This window comes from Salvelinus alpinus, chromosome 5, assembly GCF_045679555.1.
Source record: "Salvelinus alpinus chromosome 5, SLU_Salpinus.1, whole genome shotgun sequence".
In the NCBI taxonomy this organism is placed as follows: domain Eukaryota; kingdom Metazoa; phylum Chordata; class Actinopteri; order Salmoniformes; family Salmonidae; genus Salvelinus; species Salvelinus alpinus.
In genome coordinates this window covers 71,531,320-71,553,828 of record NC_092090.1, presented here as the reverse complement: position 1 = coordinate 71,553,828, position 22,509 = coordinate 71,531,320, and the positions used below count along the sequence as shown (strand labels likewise).

Genomic DNA, 22,509 nt, shown 5'->3' with positions numbered 1-22,509 from the left:
TTTATATCAAGGAATATTTCACTTTCTCTGTTCATAGGAGTAACAACATGAATTTGTGCACGAGGCAGAAATAATGTGGTGCGACTCGAGTTTTGCCATCAGCTGGAAGACGAAGTACCTTTTTGGCCAGTGTCATTGGAGGAAATGTAGAACGGAGGGATGTTGAGAGGCGGACCCTCAGTCTGCTGCTCTCTCCCTCTGCTAAGACTGACCATCAGCCCAGTAAAATAAAAATAAAAAGCAAATAATTTAAATGTATGCTCACTCAGCTGTGCTTCACAAGTAATACAACAACGGATCTATTACCGGTGTGATCAGATGGCCTACCTTAAATTTTGAAATATATATATTTTTAAATTGCCCAAACAACAATGCATTGGCAGGGCAATTCAAGCAAAGCCTATATGCGGTGATAATGTATTGGGCCTATAGCTTACTGCACAAACCTCATTGCTAAAGTACTGTTTTTAATTGGTTAATGTTGCATAGGCTTACGAGCGGTAGATCTCGGCTTGCATTTTGACTCAAAGTAATCTTGACTCAGAAAAGGTTGGTGACCACTGTTCTAGTGTTTTCCCTGTTAACACTATCTACGTTTCCCTTTACTGTGACAATTGTGATCGAATCCACACAATATTAGCCACTTTCAATGCAGCATACCGAAACAAATCTAACTATGCAAGAGATTGTGTTGTAGGTAGAACGCATCGGTGTATGATTCTATTGCATTGACAAGCACTACTCAGCCCATACTGTACACAGACTGGTGTGGCATAAACAATCAGAGCTGCAGTAGGTCTATAAGCAAATAGACCATTGATCTGTACCATTAACTTTGAACTGGACTGTGTTTACAGCATGAGCAGTCGTGAGTAGATGCGCTTGTTTTGAGATCAAAGCGAGAGCTGCATGTAGCCATGTGTGCACATTTTTTCCGTTGCTAGTTAGTGAGTTATTAGCTCAGTTATAGATCATTTGTAGTCAGCCATAGGTGAGAGAGCACAAAACGTATACATTTCTTGACATCTTTGAAGAGAGTCAGGTAAAGAGCATATTTTTTCTTCTTAAATGGGCAGTTTTGTATTTTGAGTAGCCAATAGGCAGAGGGTAGTAACATTTTTCTGATTCTCTGTGATAATGGTATGGTAATAATAATGCATTTTATTTTGTAAAATGGTTTCTTGCATCAAACAACACAACAACATTTTCAGTCAATTCCTTGTCTGAAGGACAAGTGGATACACAGGTCAATGTCAAGCCCCTGCATGTTTTTTCTTCTTCTTCCAAAAGTCTCATGGAATGTAGTCCTACATTGAACACCAAACATTGGCTGCTACTGTAGACTGAACGATAGAACAGCTATTTCTTTTTTTTCTTTTTTCTTTTATCCCCTTTTCTCCCCAATTTTCGTGGTATCCAATCGCTAGTAATTACTATCTTGTCTCATCGCTACAACTCCCGTACGGGCTCGGGAGAGACGAAGGTCGAAAGCCACGCGTCCTCCGAAGCACAACCCAACCAAGCCGCACTGCTTCTTAACACAGCGCACCTCCAACCCGGAAGCCAGCCGCACCAATGTGTCGGAGGAAACACCGTGCACCTGGCCCCCTTGGTTAGCGCGCACTGCGCCCGGCCCGCCACAGGAGTCGCTGGAGCGCGATGAGACAAGGATATCCCTACCGGCCAAACCCTCCCTAACCCGGACGACGCTAGCCCAATTGTGCGTCGCCCCACGGACCTCCCGGTCGCGGCCGGCTGCGACAGAGCCTGGGCGCGAACCCAGAGACTCTGGTGGCGCTATCTCTAGGGCACTGCGATGCAGTGCCCTAGACCACTGCGCCACCCGGGAGGCTAGAACAGCTATTTCCATGTTAAAATGTTATGGGATGCATTTACTCCATTGTTTTTTATTGTAAGACACCCTGGTAGGCCTACATTATGATCAAATAGCCACAGTAGCCTACATGGCCACTTAAAACTGTAACTTAAAGCGAGTACAGCCTCAGTGTTCACAGACTTTTCACAAATCTCAAGTTTGTGTTCAGCAGACCTGAAATTTGCTCAGTGCCTAAGAAATGTAGGGAAAATGAATCCCCACCACGTCTTTGAAACAGTTTTTAATTGCATATCTGAATAAGTGCAAGCTATTGTTAAATCACTCCCTGTTCATGCACTTTCCCCAATGCATTAAAAACTGCTATGGTGAAACCCCTTCTGAAGAAAAGTCATCTAGATTCTTCAGCTCTTAGCAATTTTCCGCTCTTTCATCTCCAACCTTCCATTCTTAAGCAAAATTCTGGAGAAATTGGTTTTGAAACAGCTAAATTAATTATTTTAAAAATCCAATCTGGTTTCCGTGCCCACCACAGCACAGAGACAGCCTTAGTTAAAGTTTTAAATGATCTTAGAGCCAACTATGGCTGAACCCATTTAGTCGACAGGTCGATTGTTTGGTCGATAGGCTGTTGGTCGAGCAAGATGTTTTTGGTCGAGCAGTCGCAAATATTTTATTTTTGTCAAGGTGCACAAGACACCTGTCTGATTCGCGCCTATCTCAGTGGACTAATCCATTGCGGAGACCACAGGGATGGCACAGTCCATCACTCTAAGACATGTGATACTGAAATTGTATAAGGTTATATTATGTAAAAAATAATGATGCAACACTAATCAATCAAATATTATTTTATAACAAATGCGCTTTCTCCCGCATTGGATACGGTCGCTGTCCGCGGTTCTGAACCATAATCTTCCTTGAATTGGTGCCTTTCCCTATGTTGTTATGTGCATAATAGCAAAGTTAACCAGCAAATTGGGATTGAGAACAAAGCGGCGGAGGCAGCAGAGACGAGGAAACAGCGCTTGCCTTAGCCTAATTGTCTAAGAAAATTGAGGAGATTTAATTAGGTCTATAATCAATAGCCTAACTGTTAAATGTGCCTGGCTTTAGAAATCACCCATATATATCTACATAAATAAGACAGATCTTGCTTCTGTTGCCTGTTTGTTTAATAGCCTACTGTTTCCGTGAGCACCAAGCCTCATGCAACAGCAAAATGTTGCAAAAAGCAATTTCACAGATTCGGCTGTTTTTAATCTTTGCTATGCTGTAATAAAGGCTTTTAAAATAATGTTAGAACAGATTGGTATTACTTATAATTTATTTGGTGTTGTTTACACTGTTCCAAACAGGTAGAAAAATAATATTGTAATCTAACAGCACCTGTTTGTCACACATAATATGCACGTAGCTTTCACTCCTATAGCCTCCTTTTTCTTGATCTCCTTCTTGTTATAATTACAATTATTATTATGATCATCGTTATAATAATAAGTAATGTAGTTATCATTAGGCCTATAATTCAATATAAATTCTACCTTATCAATCATTCATTCATTCATGCCATCACACGGCACACGAGACATTCATGCTGTGAAATGCAGTCAAGCATTTTAGTTTTAAAATTAAATGAAGGGAGCTTTGAATAATTAGCCTAAACAATAAATAAACCACAATTCACAAATGCATGCAACTGTTTTTAGTCTGCTGTAATAAAGGCTTTATATATTTTTTTCCCCCGTTAGACATTCTCTCTGGTACACTTATTTAGTGTTGTTTACACTGTTCTAAATGGTCATTTAAAAAATATATATATTGTAATCTAACAGCAATTGTTTGGCACATAATACACACAACACTTGCTCATATACCCTCCTTTTAATTAATCTTCAGTCGTTTCCACAACTAAGTCAAATGTCTTCCACAGATCTGACTTCCACTTTCCCTCCTGAGAAACCAACAAACATTTTCCCGTTTTTCTTTTTCACATCCTCGGGATCCATTTTTCTGTCGCCATTACTGTGTTCCGATTTTGTTATAACCAATTTACTGATGTGATTATGATAGACTATAGGTCAGGCACGATTGGTCACATGCATACGATGCTTACAGGGTTGAGGGAATAGGGAATGTTTTTCATAAAACAAATGAGGGATTTCGGTAACAGAACTTTTCACTCAGAAACTAAAATGGCCAAAATTACGTTGCAGCTTCAGAACGGACAGCGGCGTAATACTGCAATGCTCTTCTGTCTGGTGTACCCAAGAAAGTCATTGGTCAACTGCAAAACATACAGAATGCTGCAGCAAGTGTACAGACCAAGACCAGATGGAGAGCACACATTACACCGGTTTTAAAGTCTCTGCACTGGCTGCCTGTGAGTTATAGAATACATTTTAAGACTCTTCTATTGGTTTTCAAATCAATCCACGATTGTGCACCCCAATACATATTAGACATGCTTTTAAGTTATGTAGAGAGAGACATTAAGAGAGACAGCAAAAAAGGGAGGGCTACTCGATATGGCGGCGTTAAATGACAACCCTAACCACTACAATGATCAGTAAAGAGTGGCAGCCAAACATGTGTCAGTCAAGGTATTCTGATGACTGGCAAACAAACTATGTCCTCTCCTCCTGGGCGGCTTTAATTACAGCTGTCGGCGCCACGCTGGCTCTGGGCATGTTCCCCTGCTTCATGGCGCATCCATAGGTAGACGCCTCATAAAGACACGTTCAGACATATATTCATTTACATGTATTAGTAAGTTAGTACTTTACTCTGCAACTATTCTGGGCCTTAACAGCCAGGGGCTACAGGAGTTCTCAGCTCAGACTCACAACCGAGACAAATGCTAATCTCTGCATTTGGTTTGGTTGAGGCCCACATCAGTTGACACGCAGGTATCTTTCTTTTTGTTTTGGAAGTTCTGCAAGTTCTTCACTGGGTGGTGTTTTCATGACATCTCCTGCCACTGTTACAGCTTTGACAAAAGATAGTGGCCAGCCAAGATTTGGGCCAGCAATGGTTGGTTACTCAGACAGAAGGGACCGCACAGTGTGGCCTCAGCTCATGGATCGGAAATCAGTCACCTCACAACCTGAGGGCACCGCTAAGTATTCTAACTACAAGGCGCAATGTTCACTGGCAGTGGGCTACAGGATAAACATTACCCAAAGGCCAGGCTAAGGAGATTATCCATTCCTGTTTGAAAACATTCTGTCCTACAGCAAACAACCTTAAAGAAAATGGCCTGTTCACTTTCCACAGGCAGCACTTTCTCTACAAAAAACACATGACTGCATCCTCCAGTAACTCCCGACCAACTTAATCACTCAATGTGGGCTAGCAGCCAATCCTGATTGTGCTCAAGATCAGTCAATTCACTTGGTGACGCAAACCATTCCAAATTCCATTTGAATTCACTTCAACAAGGAAACCAAAAATGAGAAACCAATTGGAATGAAATGAACAAAATAATAGCTCACAGAGTAAAACTAGAACAGCATTGGGAGAAAAAAAAACTATCCTTGGTTCTCTGATATTGAGAGTGCATGTTAAGCTCTCCCAAGCAACGGCAGGATCTTGTTTTTAACTAATTAAAACCTTTGCCTCAGAATCATACTTGAAATATCATGCTTTACATTATACTGGTGACTAAACACTGGAACCTCTTATATCCTTTTATACTAGGTCCTATGGTATACCATATGGCTTTGCAAGACATTGAAGCTTTGAATAGACTCGCAGATAAATGACTAGGTTACAAAATAGATGACAGCCAAATAGGGCTGACCCCAATTAGTCAACTGGTTGACTGTTTGGTCATTAGGCTGTTGGTTGACCGAGATTGTTTTTAAATCGAGCAGTAACAAATATACAGTGCCTTCAAAAAGTATTCTGACCCCTTAACTTTTTCAAAATTGTTAGGTTACAGCCTTATTCTAAAATGTATTAAATATATTATTTTACTCATCAATCTACACACAATAACCCACAATAACAAAGTAAAAACATGTTTTTAGAAATAAAAAAAACTGAAATCACATTTACATAAGTATTCAGACCCTTTACTTAGTACTTTGTTGAAGCACCTTTGACACTGCTTACAGGCTCGAGTCTTCTTGGGTATGACACTACAAGCTTGGCACACCTGTATTTGGAGAGTTTCTCCCATTCTTCTCTGCATATCCTCTCAAGCTCTGTCAGGTTGGATGGGGAGCGTCGCTGCACATCTATTTTCCGGTCTCTCCAGAGATGTTCGATCAGGTTCAAGTCCGGGTTCTGGCTGGGCCACTCAAGGACATTCAGAGACCTGTCCCGAAGCCACTCCTGTGTTGTCTTGGCTGTGTGCTTAGGGTCGTGATCCTGTTGGAAGGTGAACCTTCGCCCCAGTCTGAGGTCCTGAGTGCTCTGGAGCAGGTTTCATCAAGGATCTCTCTGTACTTTGCTCCGTTCATCTTTGCCTCGATCCTGACTAGTCTCCCAGTCCCTGCCGCTGAAAAACATCCCCACAGCATGATGCTTCCACCACCATGCTTCACCACAGGGATGGTGCCAGGTTTCCTCCAGACGTGACGCTTGACATTCAGGCCAAAGAGTTTAATCTTGGTTTCATCAGACCAGAGAATCTTGTTTCTTATGGTCAGAGTCTTTAGGTGCCTTTTGGCAAACTCCAAGCGGGCTGTCATGTGCCTTTTAGTGAGGAGTGGCTTCCGTCTGGTCACCCTACCATAAAGGCCTGATTGGTGGAGTGCTGCAGAGATGGTTGTCCTTCTGCAACACAGAGAAACTCTGGAGCTCTGTCAGAGTGACCATTGGGTTCTTGGTCACCTCCCTGACCAAGACTCTTCTCCCCTGATTGCTCAGTTTGGCCGGGCAGCCAGCACTAAGAAGAGTCTCGGTGGTTCTAAACTTCTTCCATTTAAGAATGATGGAGGACACTGTGTTCTTGGGGACCTTCAATGCTGCAGACATTTTTTGGTACCCTTCCCCAGATCTGTGCCTCGACACAATACTGGCTTGGTTTTTGCTCTGACATGCACTGTCAACTGTAGGACCTTACATCGACAGGTGTGTGCCTTTCCAAATCATGTCCAAATCAATTGAATTTACCACAGGTGGACTCCAATCAAGTTGCAGAAACATCAAAGATGATCAATGGAAACAGGATGCACCTGAACTCAATTTCGAGTCTCATAGCAAAGGGTCTGAATACTTACAGTATGTAAATAAGGTAAGTGGGTTTTTTTCTTCTAAAAACCTGTTTTCACTGTCATTATGGGGTACATTGCTGAGGATTTGTATTTATTTCATCCATTTTAGAATAAGGCTGTAATGTAACAAAATGTGGAAAAAGTCAAGGGGTCTGAATACTTTCCGAAGGCACTGTATATATATTTGCGCCCATCTCAGTGAACTAATCCATTGCTGAGGCCTAGACTAAAAGCCAATTTATACCTGATCCGAAAATGTGGTCGGAGGCTCCATATGGAAAGTGTGATGCAATTGTGGAGCCTCCAGAGGCATGCAGAGGGCAAATGGAGCTCTGTACCGCATTGCTATGTGCCTCCCAAGTGTTGTAACAACGCGGAGGGCTATGTATAGCTCCGCATTGACATGATTGGTTGATGGTAGGTGGGGGCGGTACGTCCTGTATAAACACAAACTCACTTCCTTGACAACAGCTCTGCACTGCTCCGCAAAGTGCAAAAAGTATAAATGCCCTGACCTCTGCTGAGGGCATTTCACCGTAAATGCTGCATGGACAATGCAAACGTCGGATTGACCATGCACCCAGATGCACAATGCACGTCTCTCTCCAGAATGGGCTCTATCTTATGAATTTGTGCACATTCATTGTTTCATAACTTCATTGAGTGAATTGTTTGCGTTTGATTGTTAGTGTCTATCAATTCACCATTACATATATCACCAGTAGTACATTTACCGTTAATTCCTATAATTTCTAATCTACAATGTTTGTGATTTTGTTTACGGTAATGTCTTTTAACGCATTCAATACTATTATTCCATTCTTCCCGTTCTCATTGTCTGACTGGACACGTTGTTTGCAGAGTGCACAACCTATGCTACACTTATGAGAAACAAGTTTTGGTTCATTCCATTTACGAGTTCTGTCAATTTAGTCCATTGTCTTTTGTTTGAAGCGCTCCTGTCAATGTTGAGTAAGGACACGCACGCGCGTAGGCCTATAGGCTACCTGGCCTGCGAGCAAATGTAGGCATATAAATGTGCCCATTTGGGGGTCTGATATTATTTCTGATTGACTTAACGCGCACCACCACTAATGACCTGTGGAGATTTTCAAAGTAACGTTTTCTTCACCTCAAACAGAAAGCAAACAAAGCCTGTTTTGACATCAATTCAGAATGACAATAGTTCCTCAATGTATTTGAAAAATCTTTCCAGCTCTCACCCTTTTGATAACCACTTGAAAGGAAGTTACTTTTTTAGGTTTGTATAATTTTCCTTAAAATAGAATTTTGATTAACCACATATAAATTTAATTAAACTGTTTCATGAAAATATGCATATGAAAACCTTAACTGGCACGCAGATCGGTAGAAATGGTAAGATAAATTGGCATACAACATGAGAAAGGTTGCAGATTCCTTGTTCCTATTACCGGCAACTTCAGGAGAGTAATGGCAAAATCTGCTAAAGCCAGCAGGAGCGGGAAGAGGATAGATGGGTCAGGTTAAGATCTCTGACGCCCTCTTGAGACATTTGTCTTAACATATCAAACCGTAAGCTTAAAGCATCAGACGAGCTCAATGTTAACGACATGCCACTGACTGAGTAAAAGCCAGAGTGTCTATGTATCCGGATGACTCAACACTATACACGTCAACTACTACAGCGACTGAAATGACTGCAACACTCAACAAAGAGCTGCAGTTAGTTTCAGAGTGGGTGGCAAGGAATAAGTTCGCCCTAAATATTTGTACAACTAAAAGCATTGTATTTGGAACAAAACCCTCAGTAAACCCTAAACATCAACTAAATCAGGTGGAAATTGAGCAAGTTGAGATGACTAAACTGCTTGGAGTAACCCTAAGATTGTAAACTGTCATGGTCAAAACATATTGATGCAGTAGTAGCTAAGATGGGGAGAAGTCTGTCTATAATTAAGCAATGCTCTGCCTTCTTATCAACACTATCAACAAGGCAGGTCCTACAGGCCCTAGTTTTGTTGCACCGTGACTATTGTTCAGTCGTGTGATGAGGTGCCACAAAAAAGGACTTAGGAAAATTGCAATTGGCTCAGCACGGCTTGCCCTTGGATGTACACAGAAAGCTAATATTAATAATATTGTGGCAGACAGCAGGGAGAGGTGAGGGGAGTGGTAATTGAGGGGAGATATCTTGCAGGTTGCTGACTCCACCCCCGAGCCTTAGATGGACTTCCTGCCCCAACGAGGAGAGGCTGTAGGTCGTTAAGCCAGGGAGTGCTTGGGGATAAAAGAGGAAGCAGCCTGTCCAAAGGGGTAGAGGAGGAGCGAACCAAGAGAGGTATGAAGAGTGAGAGAAGCGAGAGCAATATCTGTATGATTACCCGTTGTGACCTGGACTGTCGGACTACCTCCCTTGTGTATTTCATAGTATTGATGTCTTCACTATTATTCTACAATGTAGAAAATAGTATAAATAAATAAAATAAAAACCCTTGAAAGAGAAAGTGTCCAAACTTTTGACTGACACTGTATATAGCTGATTTTTTACAAAACATAGGGTGCGTCTATATATGGAAAACGACATGTTTAAAAATTGATTGGTCGAAAGAACAGATGACTTTCGGTCGACCAAGATTTTTTTTGGTCTGGGACAGCACTACTGCCAAATCCTCAGTGTCCTGTTTTGATTGATATGGAACAAAGGTAGGCCTACTAATGAGCACAACTTAACCACTAATCTGCCTAAGCTACACACGACACGTCTGGAACATGCTAATAATCAGCCAGACACTGTCCCTCCACCTCAACCCTGGGTGCACTCACTCATCTAGTGTGCTTTCCAGGACAGCAGGTAGAGACACTCATCAGACAAAGCAGCAAATAGGCTAACCAGACAAAACAATAACAACACTATCTAAGATGGACAGGGTAATGAAGTTAATTAGTCTGAGTTTTGGGACCATTTACCCACTTCGCCTGGCAACCCAAACTTCCATTGGGTCCTGTCCTTTGGTTGTGTGGTAGGTACTCACCTGCATGTTTGTGGTGGGGATGTGCTTTCTGGTCTTGAGGACTGCTGCCCTGCTGCAGGAAGAGGGCGGCACCCTTCACCATGAAGAAGCTCTCGCTCAGGCTGCAAAAGCACAACAGATGAAGAGAGCAGTTAGGATCTCTGGATCAAGCAACAATCTGGGCAGACTGAGCCACATGGTCACTCACAGTTCAGCACCGTGCAAACTGTTCCAGTTCTGTAACAGAACCCTTACACCTTTTACAGCCCTATGTTAGAGGGAATGAAGATAAAGAGAGTAGGTAAGTCATATTTGGGACCAGACAGTGTTTAATATATGGCTTCAGGTCAGGAGGCCCAGACAGGCACTGAGATGAGGATAAATCTTGGGTGTTGGCTGCCACTATTTCTGCCGCTAAACCAAATAGGAAAAGTCCAGCTGTAAGACAGGTTTGAGAGGGAGCCGGAGCCTCAACCTACAGCAGCTATGAATCAAGCTTTGATCCTGAATGCTTATCTGGCCTTTTTCCCCTGCATGAGCTGCTGCATCCTGATGGGATCTGGCAGGTCTCTGCTGGCCCAGACAAATGCAAAACAGCTTGAATAATTAGCTGCAGTATTTTGTAATGCATTCCTCGGAGCTACACACAGCATTTATATATGTCTCACCTGTCTCGGCTATATGTCAAACTTCTCGTTGACTTCCTGAGAAATCTGCAGGTGACAATTAATATAGAATGGTGATGGTGAAAGACAAAGTGGGGCTGAAGCTGTTCTCCATGCTAGCTCCAATTAATCCTTTTCACTGTGCTTTCAGAATGAGTCTCTCTCCAGGCTCATAAATCCACCTGACAGAAGGGCGGAACACATACCCAATGTACCCTGTTTGTGCAGTCTAGCAAACCAGCATGTCATTGGAAAGTACCGGTGTGATGAGAGACAGGAACAAAACAAACACCTAACAGGAAAACTAGACAACACCAAAGCCTAAGTACTGTTAAATGTCTAAACCAGTATTTCAGGTGAGACACTAAATGCCATAGGTTGTGCTGATGACAAAAGTCTGGTTGAAAAGGGGGTTAGCCTAAACATTCAGGGGTCATATATTTAAGCCCTGTGAGGGTCAAGAACCATCCCTGAGTCAGCCCACCACCCCCCTCCTTCATTGTCTGTCCCTGACTGGACTTCCTGTGTCCAGGCCAGAGGAGGAAGAGGCCTGGCACAAGCATACAATAACGCCGAAACAACAGGCTCTGCTTTGTGCCGCCGTCACACTAAAATTACCCCCCCCCTCCGACCACAGAGACAGAGTTCCACAGTGACAGGCCCATGGGGATGGCCGGCCACTAATCACAAGATCCTTTGTTTCACTTTGGCCTTTTGTTTCTCTCCTCTTTTTCCCCTGTTGTTAAAATGTATGGGGCTGTGTGGAGACTCCGGTCAGGGAATGATGAATATGAGGTAGAACTGCAGCTAGCTAAGTCTATAGGAGGAAATGGAGAACTTTCTTCAAACATCATAACATCATGTCATTCTGTATGTGCAGTTACTTTGTGGGAAGGCCACTAGAGATAATCCCCATCAAATAACCATGAATTCTACCTCCATCTAGTTTACCACTTTGAGCTGCCTTCAGCATTACCTGTAATATCTCGGCAGGATATCAATCTATTATAGAATTGAAAACATACGGTATTTCTCTCCTACTAGAAAACAAAATAAAAGTTTCATTCTATTTTGTTGGCATCTACACATAGTACATACAATGCTGTATGATCCATTGAAATATGCTGCATGCGTAAACCACAGTGAGAAACCAATCGGAGGATGTGTTGAATGTGAACCGTCCTCTCCTTTCCTGCCATGTAAATCACCAGCATCCATACTCAGACAGTCAAATTAACTAGCTTCTGTTCTGCTCTACTCTGGTGTCTCAAGTCCTCCGGCACCCACCCTGCTATCAGCCTCTCCACTAACACCAGGACTAAAAATATATCTGCTACCACGGCACACAAAGACAACGATAGAGAGGCTTGCCAAATAGCCTCAATGATCCCTTATGATTATAGAGTAGGCCTACCTATTCTTCTGGGAGAGAAAAGAAGACAGGCTCTTCACTCTGAATGAGCAGAATTCATACAATCACAAGTGTATGACTAATTTTAGTATCAGGCTTGTTATGCGCATTAACTTGATCCCATGATTGCTCTTCAGTTGATCTAGGGAAGTTTCAAGCCAGTAGCTAGGCTATATACATTCCCCACTGTGTGTATTTGGACAGTGAAGCAAAAAAATTACATTTGTCTCTATACTCCAGCATTTTGGAATTGAGATTAAATGTTTCATATGAGGCGACAGTACAGAATGTCACCTATTATTTGATGGTATTTTCAAACATATGTTTTACCGTTTAGAAATTAAAACACTTTATATATCTAGTCCCCCCACTTGAAGTCATAAGTGTTTGGACAAATGTATTCATTTTTAGAGTATTAAAGTAGTCAAAAGTTTAGTATTTGGTCCCATATTCCTTGCACGCAATGACTACATCAAGTTTGTGACTCTACAAACTCATTGGATCCATTTGCAGTTTGTTTTGGGTTATGTTTTGCCCAATAAGAACTGAATGGTAAATAATGACTGAATAATCACTTTCTAAGTGAGTAGATAAGATGTTTCTGAACACTTCTAAAATAAAATCCTGATAATGTAATGGCACTATTAAAGAAAAACATCTTGAATAATGATGATTGAGAAAGTTAGAGGCTACAACAAAACATGCTAACCTCTCACCATTACCAAGGGGGGTTATGATCTTTCTCCCTTTTTAACCTTCACACTCATCATCATTCACAATTCATTCACGGTTATTCACAATCATGGTAGCATCCACATTACTGTAGAAGTGTTCAGAAAGATATTCTATTCTTACTTAGAATAAACATGACTGAACTTACACAACCCATTATTCACCATTCACTTCCTATTGGGAAAAACATCATCCGAAACAACCAAAACAAGCTGTAAAAATATCCACATTTGTAGAGTCACAAGCTTGATGTAGTGGTCATTGTGTCCAAATACATACAGAGGGGAGTGTAACATTTAAGATGGACGGGCAAATTAGCAGGTATTGTTCAGATTATTTAGGACAGATTGTGTAAGTACACAATAACATCCCAGTAGCCTTCCTAATGCATTTGTACACCACTGAGTTACCAGTCGTACACATCAATACATTCTACACAACTAAGAAGCACTGGATGCACTCCTGTCTTAGAACCACACAGGCACACAGTTCATCTTATAGCATTTCTATTCTTGTAGATCACACACTACATCTATGAGGGAACGGTTCAGAAGTCCCCACCCACTCCACACAGAAGCACTCTGCTAAACTCACATGCAGCATCTCTCGCTCTGGGTCAGCACGGCGTTCTCAACAAAATAGGGCAGCATCTTTAGCACAGCCTCCTGAGGGGACTCCACCACCAGATGCATTCTGTTGACCGGCCAGAGAGATCTCTAGCCTCTCCCGTCTGCTCTGCAGCCCTTGTCTTCAGATCCAAGAAACAGAGTTGGAGTAAAGTAATGTAAAGAGAGAGATCGCGTCACGGCCTGACCCAAACCCTGGGTGACAGACTTACTTAGTCCGGTCTCTTCTGTGAGATGTAGGTAGGCGGCTGCCTGCTGCTCTGTAGTAGCACTGAGTAAAGCAGTGAAGACAAGCCAAGTCAGAGTGCTCCTGCCTAAGAAGACTTGCTGCTGCGCACTGTCTCCACCCGCAGGCAGAGGCTTGTGTTCTTCTGCCTCCCTCACTCGCTCTCACACGATAACAAAATCTAATTCCTCTTGCTCTCTCTCTCCCTCTCTCACGCACTCTCTTAAACACTCAGACTATCACACAATCAAACCTCCTCATTTCTCACACACATTCAAACTCACAGACTCAAACGTACGCACAAATAAACGGGACACTGTATAGCCAGAAGTGTTTACGACTCAAGAGGATTTCAGATGTTGTACTACCTCTTTTCTCAGCATCAATTCTTCCCCGGCATGAAATCCATCCTTATTTAATCAATTCAATTCTAAGAAGACCACCAAACAATGTGTCTGTCCTAGTTCTCAGCTGCAGAACAACAGGTTTCCACTTCAGCAGGGGAAAAGAAGGTCCTCATCCAGGATCTTATACCGCTGTCCAAGAGAAACCTGCTCTCCAAGACCTCAGAGAATGGCTTTCTTTCTTCCCTTCTCTGGGACCAGCAAAGCTACTTATTCAATTGCAAAAATAAAATATATATGTCTTGATCTCCTTAGCTAGCAGGTTGCATGCCACCCAACAATTCAACTGACTCCAAGACAGCGCTGCCAGGGAACTCCTCACGTGGACCAATCATGGACGGGGAGGGCAGCGAGCCTGGCACACACAGCTCTGCACAAATCCCATTAACCTCAGGGGAGGGACCAACCCATTTCCCTCATTTAAGACTGGCCACTGCCGCCTGTCACTCACTCCCATTCCCATCTGTCCCAAACAGTGTTATTGTTAGTCACTCCACACTTGTGTCATATATGGATCAGGGTGGATCTGGGGGTTAGGAAGGGAGAACTTTAGAAAGAGTTGAGTATGTATTAGTTCTATGTTATGGTGTGACTCCTCTTTTCTCCAACACACATACATACGCACACACTCACTCGTAATTCAACTCATCTGAGAGGATTTGCTGGCATCGACAAAGGCAGGAGCTCTAGTACACAGATTTAAAAAAAACACCATCTCCTCGTCAACAGGAAGAGCTCTGCGGGCTGTGCTGTGTGGCGCAGCGGTCTAAGACACTGCATCTCAGTGCTAGAGGTGTCACTAAAGACCCTGGTTCGATTCCAGGCTGTATCACAACCGACCGTTATTGGGAGTCCCATAGGGTGGCGCACAATTGGCCCAGCGTTGACCGGGTTAGGGTTTGGCCAGGGTAGGCAGTCATTGTAAACAATAATTTGTTCTTAACTGACTTGCCTAGTTAAATAAAGGTTAAAAAAATGTTTTGTTAAATTTAAATACCTAGCCAACAGGCTACTAGCTAACTGGCCTCTAGCCGGAAAACTCCTTCAAAACTCCTGGAAAACTCATGTGATCGATATAGTCAGGAATAGTGAAAGGATTAGCCGAAGGTGGTGCTGTCACCAGCCCAGTGAGGACATCTTTAGTACAGGGAGAACACAGGCCTAAACCATGTGACTGGGCACCCAGCTAACAATTCTAAGGAGAGAGAACGTATTTGTAACATTACACGTAATGTTCTCCTAATGTTTGAGTGTCCAGTTATTCATTAGTAAGGGGAAAAAACTTTTTTTTGTGCATGTTTTGGTGTTACTTTGGAGAACATACCCTTAATTTCAAGCAGAAAGTGCTTACAATGTTCTCAGAATATACGACATAAATGTTGTAGATGGATTTTATGGGAAGCTGAAAGAACATTAATTGTGTCCAGTTCTCTGAGAGTTAGGAGAATATTCCATCAACGTCACATCAAACATACACAGAACACGGTTGCAATGTTCTCAGAATATAACATATTGACGTTATAGACACGTTTCATCAGAACGTTGCAAGAACATTCCTGTGTCCATGTTCCATTTTTATTTTTTCCCCCCGCTTTTTTTTTTTACTCCACATACATACTTATACATACGAACAACAACTTACAGACCCACTGTAAGGCCACTTGGCTTTAAATTGTAATCATTTGTTTTCTCGCCGCCCATTCTATTTCAATAATAAATAATTAGATTTTTCTATTTTGTTAATGATGGCGGATTGATTGATTTCCAAGATTTTAGTATACCGTGCATTGGGAAGGTATTCAGACCCCTTGACTTTTCCCACACTTTGTTACGTGTTACACATTATTCTAAAATTGATTTAAAAAATGTATCTTAATCTACACACAATACACCATAATGACTAAGCAAAAACAGGTTAAAAAAAATGCTAAAAAATACAACTGAAATATCACATTTACATAAGTATTCAGACCCTTTGCTATGAGACTCGAAATTAATCTCAGGTGCATCCTGTTTCCATTGATCATCCTTGAGATGTTTCTACAACTTGATTGGAGTCCACCTGTGGTAAATTCAATGGAACAGGACATGATTTGGAAAGGCACACACCTGTCTATATAGGATCCCACATATATAAGGTCACTGACAGAGCTCCTCTGTGGAGATGGGAGAACCTTCTAGAAGTACAATCATCTCTGCAGCACTCCATCAAATAAGGCCATTATGGTAGAGTGGCAAGATCGAAGCCACTCCTCAGTAAAAGGCACATGACAGCCTGGAAAGGCTAGAAAATAGCTGTGCAGCGACGCACGCTCCCCATCCAACCTGACAGAGCTTGAGAGGATCTACAGAGAAGAATGGGAGAAAAACTCCCCAAATACAGGTGTGCCAAGCTTGTAGCGTCATACCCAAGAAGACTCAAGGCTGTAATCGCTGCCAAAGGTGCTTCAATAAAGTACTGAGTAAAAGGTCTGAATACTTATGAAATATTTCAGTTTTGTATTTTTAATACATTAGCAAAAACAATTGTAAAACCTGTTTTGGCTTTGTCATTATGGGGTAATGCGTGTAAATAGATGAGGGGGAAAAATATTTAATCAATGTTAGAATAAGGCAGTAACGTAACAAAATTTGGAAAAAGTCAAGGGGTCTGAATACTTTATATTCAACATTCTGGCTTGTAGAGACTACTGCATCTTTCTTAGGGCGACTTCGGTCAGAGTGACGATTTATAGAGTAACGATGGTAAAGGTCTGATGTTTAGACAATGTGTATATTACCTTCAAAAGCATCTCTCTACCAGTGTGTTATATATTTTTTTAAAGCCTTGTCTCATGTTAACGGAATTCATGCTGTAGGCTAACCCGTTTCCAATAGGCTATCGTAAAGTGTTTTTACCCAGCTTTACCTTTTCCTTGTGGAGATGCTCCCATTACTGTTTGTTAATCGAGGAGAAAGAGAACAACATTTTTGTAAAATGCAAACTCTGCAAAGGCTGCATTGATCTCTTTGTCCAGAAACACAAACCTGAAAAAGCATCTAGAGGTTGTGCACAAGAAACAAAGCTTGTAGTCAAAGTTCCAGAAATTCAGGGAGGATAAATCTACAGTCGTGGCCAAAGGTTTTGAGAATGACACAAATAGTAATTTTCACAAAGTCTGCTGCCTCAGTTTGTATGATGGAAATTTGCATATACTCCAGAATATTATGAAGAGTGATCAGATGAATTGCAATTAAATGCAAAGTCCCTCTTTGCCATGCAAATGAACTGAATCCCCAAAAAACATTTCCACTGAATTTCAGCCCTGCCACAAAAGGACCCGCTGACATCATGTCAGTGATTCTCTCGTTAACACAGGTGTGAGTGTTGACGAGGACAAGGCTGGAGATCACTCTGTCATGATGATTGAGTTCGAATAACAGACTGGAAGCTTCAAAGGGAGGGTGGGGCTTGGAATCATTGTTCTTCCTCTGTCAAACATGGTTACCTGCAAGGAAACACATGCCGTCATCATTGCTTTGCACAAAAGGGGCTTCACAGGCAAGGATATTGGTGCCAGTAAGATTGCACCTAAATCAACCATTTATCGGATCATCAAGAACTTCAAGGAGAGCGGTTCAATTGTTGTGAAGAAGGCTTCAGGGCGCCCAAGAAAGTCCAGCAAGCGCAAGTGCATCTGCACGCACAGTGAGGCGAAGACTTTTGGAGGATGGCCTGGTGTCAAGAAGGGCAGCAAAGAAGCCACTTCTCTCCTGGAAAAACATCAGGGACAGACTGATATTCTGCAAAAGGTACAGGGATTGGACTGCTGAGGACTGGGGTAAAGTCATTTTCTCTGATGAATCCCCTTTCCGATTGTTTGGGGCATCCGGAAAAAAGCTTGTCCGGAGAAGACAAGGTGAGCGCTACCATCAGTCCTGTGTCATGCCAACTGTAAAGCATCCTGAGACCATTCATGTGTGGGGTTGTTTCTCAGCCAAGGGAGTGGGCTCACTCACAATTTTGCCTAAGAACACAGCCATGAATAAAGAATGGTACCAACACATCCTCCGAGAGCAACTTCGCCCAACCATCCAGGAACAGTTTGGTGACGATCAATGCCTTTTCCAGCATGATGGAGCACCTTGCCATAAGGCAAAAGTGATAACTAAGTGGCTCGGGGAACAAAACATTGATATTTTGGGTCCATGGCCAGGAAACTCCCCAGACCTTAATCCCATTGAGAACTTGTGGTCAAGAGGCGGGTGGACAAACAAAAACCCACAAATTCTGACAAACTCCGAGCATTGATTATGCAAGAATGGGCTGCCATCAGTCAGGATGTGGCCCAGAAGTTAATTGACAGCATGCCAGGGCGGATTGCAGAGGTCTTGAAAAAGAAGGGTCAACACTGCAAATATTGACTCTTTGCATCAACTTCATGTAATTGTCAATAAAAGCCTTTGACAAGTATGAAATGCTTGTAATTACACTTCAGTATTCCATAGTAACATCTGACAAAAATATCTAAAGACACTGAAGCAGCAAACTTTGTGAAAATTAATATTTGTGTCATTCTCAAAACTTTTGGCCACGACTGTATACACACTATGATGCATAAATAATATGTCCAAGTGAAATGTCCATATAAACAAAATGTCTGAAAAATACAATTCAAAACGGCAATATTGACATTAGCATTCACTGAGTGTTCAAAACATTAGGAACTCCTGCTGTGGAATGCATCGCCTCTTGTCAAGTCCATGCCCCGACAAATTGAGGTTGTTCTGAGGGCAAAAGTGGTGCAACTCAATATTAGGAAGGTGTTCCTAATGATGTGTACACTCAGTGTATATTGCTAAGAAAGTGAGAGTAGGGTGACTCCCCGAGCGGATCTCGAACCCGGGCCACCAGCACCAATGACGAAAGCCCTAACCACTGTCCCAATAAGGTGTATCTTTACAGCATGTGCTTTTTGAGCCATATGGTTAGGTCCTGTTCAGAAGAAACCACAAACCTTTGTAGATACTTGTGTAGATCTGAAACAACTTGATAGGCGTAAGCAATATGGTGAACGCACTTTGAAGTCATTCTCAGCTCTGTTAAAAGTACGCTGAAGAAATTGCTTTTATCATATTCTGTGTATGTTTGGTTGGAAGTTAATGGAATATTCTATTTACCCACATAAAACTGGACACATGAATGTTCTTGCAACATTTTCACTTAACGTGTCTAGAACATTAATATCTTATGTATGGAGGGGGACAACCTCAACTAGTCAGGTGTCAGTTGGAGGAGATGCATTGTAAGGAAAGGAAACAATGACATTAGTCTGCTCCCTATTAATAGGCAGCACACACACGCACACAAAAACACCTCAAATTCAAAATATCTGTCCAACAACCACAGGGCCCCAGCCCACAATCCCAGAGTTAAAACTAAATGCCTTGCTGACTTATTTGAATTGCATAAACCACTCTAGATAAGGGTATTTTCTAAGTAAGCAAACACAGCATGTTGCATCAAGTCAAGACCTGAGTGAAATAACACTTGCCAGACGGGAGTTCTCCTGTATGTGAGATAAAACTGTCTCTCTCCTGTTTGTGCAACGTTTCAGTAAATGTTCTCCCAGTGAAGACCTCACCTCTCAACCTCAAACACTTGCTCTTGCCTCATTCTGCTACCCTGTTGGTATGTTTGGTGAAATCATTGGTTGGTACAGTGCCGTTGCTACCTGGATGTTACAGTGTTTATGTTGGCCTGCTACACTAAGGCCTGGTCTTGTCATCCTTATCAAGTCCAGCAGGGTGGGAGCAGCGAGTGCTAATACACTCCCACTCCATTGCAACACTGCAGTAGTGGTGCCCTACATCAGCGGTTTTGATTCCCAAACTTTTTGTTATGACCAACCCATTTCAAATATCTTGTACAATGCCTTCAGAAATGATACATACCCCTTGACTTATAAAAAAAAAAAAATGCGTTACAGTCTGAATTCGAAATAGATTAAATCGTTTTTTTCTCACCCATCTACACACAATACCCCATAACGACAAAGTGATAATTTATTGAAAATGAAATACAGAAATATATAAAATGTACATAGGTATTACATTTACATAAGAATCACCTTTGGCAGCGATTACAGTTTTGAGTCTTTCTGGGTAAGTTTAAGAGTTTTGCACATCTGGATTGTACAACATTTGCCCATTATTCTATTCAAAATTCTTCAAGCTCTGTCCATTGAGTTGTCAATCTTTGCTACACAACCATTTTCAAGTCTTGCCATAGATTTTCAAGCAGATGTAAGTCAAACTGTAACTCAAATCAAATTGTATTTGTCACATGCGCTGAATACAACAGGTGTAGACCTTACAGTGAAATGCTTACTTACAAGCCCTTAACAAACAATGCAGTTCTAAGAAAATGCATTAAAAAAGAAAGTGATGGGAATAACAAATAATTAAAGAGCAGCAGTAAATAACTATAGCGCGGCTATATACAGTGTTGACCAGTACAGAGTCAATGTGCGGGGGCACTGGTGTTGCGGTAGTATGTACATGTAGGTAAAGTTATTAAAGTTAATATTTTTATTTCACCTTTATTTAACCAGGTAGGCAAGTTGAGAACACGTTCTCATTTACAATTGCGACCTGGCCAAGATAAACCAAAGCAGTTCCACACATACAACAACACAGAGTTACACATGGAGTAAAACAAACATACAGTCAATAACACAGTAGAAAAATAAGTCTATATACAATGTGAGCAAGTAAGGTGAGATAAGGGAGGTGAAGGCAAAACAAAAAGGCCATGGTGGCGAAGTAAATACATATGCATATGTTATGCATAGTTAATAACAAAGCAGCAGCAGTGTAAAAGAGGGGGGGTGCAATGCAAATAGTCTAGGTAGCCATTTTGATTAGATGTCTTATACTCTCTGTAGTGTCTTGCGGTCGGAGGCTGAGCAGTTGCCATACCAGGCAGTGATGCAACCCGTTAGGATGCTGGTGCAGCTGGAAAACCGTTTGAGGATCTGAGAACCCAAGCTAAATCTTTTCAGTCTCCTGAGGGGGAATAGGTTTTGTCGTGCCCTCTTCACAACTGTCTTGGTGTGCTTGGCCCATGTTAGTTTGTTGGTGATGTGGACACCAAGTTACTTGAAACTCTCAACATACTCCACTACAGCCCCGTCGATGAGAATGGGGCGTGCTCGGTCCTCCTTTTCCTGTAGTCCACAATCATCTCCTTTGTCTTGATCGCGTTGAGGGAGAGGATGTTGTCCTTGCACCACACGGTCAGGTGTCTGACCTCCTCCCTACAGGCTGTCTCATCGTTGTCGGTGATCAGGCCTACCACTGTTGTGTCATCGGCAAACTTAATGATGGTGTTGGGAGTCGTGCCTAGCCGTGCAGTCATGAGTGAACAGGGAATACAGGAGGGGACTGAGCACGCACCCCTGAGGGGGCCCCGTGTGAGGATCTGCGTGGCGGATGTGTAGTTACCTACCCTTACCACCTGGGGACGGCCCGTCAGGAAGTCCAGGATCCAGTTGCAGAGGGAGGTGTTTAGTCCCAGGGTTCTTAGCTTAGTGATGAGCTATGAGGGCACTATGGTGTTGAACGCTGAGCTGTAGTCAATGAATAGCATTCTCACATAAGTGTTCCCTTTGTCCAGGTGTGAAAGGGCAGTGTGGAGAGCAATACAGATTGCATCATATGTCGATCTGTTGGGGCAGTACGCAAATTGGAGTGGGTCTAGGGTTTCTGGGATAATGGTGTTGATGTGAGCCATGACCAGGCTTTCAAAGCATTTCATGGCTACAGACGTGAATGCTACGGGTCGGTAGTCATTTAGGTAGGTTACCTTAGTGTTCTTGGGCACAGGGACTATGGTGGTCTGCTTGAAACATGTTGGTATTACAGACTAGGACAGGGAGAGGTTGAAAATGTCAGTGAAGACACTTGCCAGTTGGTCAGCGCATGCTCGGAATACACGTCCTGGTAATCAGTCTGGCCCTGCAGCCTTGTGAATGTTGCCGTGTTTAAAGGTCTTACTCACATCGGCTGCGGACAGTGTGATCACTCAGTTGTCTGGAACAGCTGATGCTCTCATGCATGTTTCAGTGTTAATTGCCTCGAAGCGAGCATAGAAGTTATTTAGCTCGTCTGGTAGGCTCGTGTCACTGGGCAGCTCTCGGCTGTACTTCCCTTTGTAGTCCGTAATAGTTTGCAAGCCCTGCTACATCCGACGAGCGTCGAAGCCGGTGTAGTACGATTCGATCTTAGTCCTGTATTGACGCTTTGCCTGTTTGATGCTTCGTCGGCGGGCATAGCGGGATCTCTTATAAGCATCCGGGTTAGAGTCCCACTCCTTGAAAGCGGCAGCTCTAACCTTTAGCTTAGTGCGAATGTTG

General features: G+C 42.5%; 1 protein-coding gene across 4 annotated transcripts in view; it reads right to left on the bottom strand.

The window, feature by feature from the left end:
- LOC139576712 (protein phosphatase Slingshot homolog 1-like) overlaps window positions 1–22,509 on the bottom strand; it is a 59,365-nt gene that overhangs the window by 14,108 nt on the left and 22,748 nt on the right. For 3 of the 4 annotated variants that reach the window (XM_071403071.1, XM_071403072.1, XM_071403074.1), the window contains exon 3: window positions 10,071–10,171. In XM_071403071.1, coding sequence (XP_071259172.1) covers window positions 10,071–10,171 — 101 coding nt within the window. Of the gene's footprint in view, window positions 1–10,070; window positions 10,172–13,451; window positions 14,386–22,509 lie in introns of those variants that run through there. The other variant, XM_071403073.1, reaches the window with a different exon arrangement.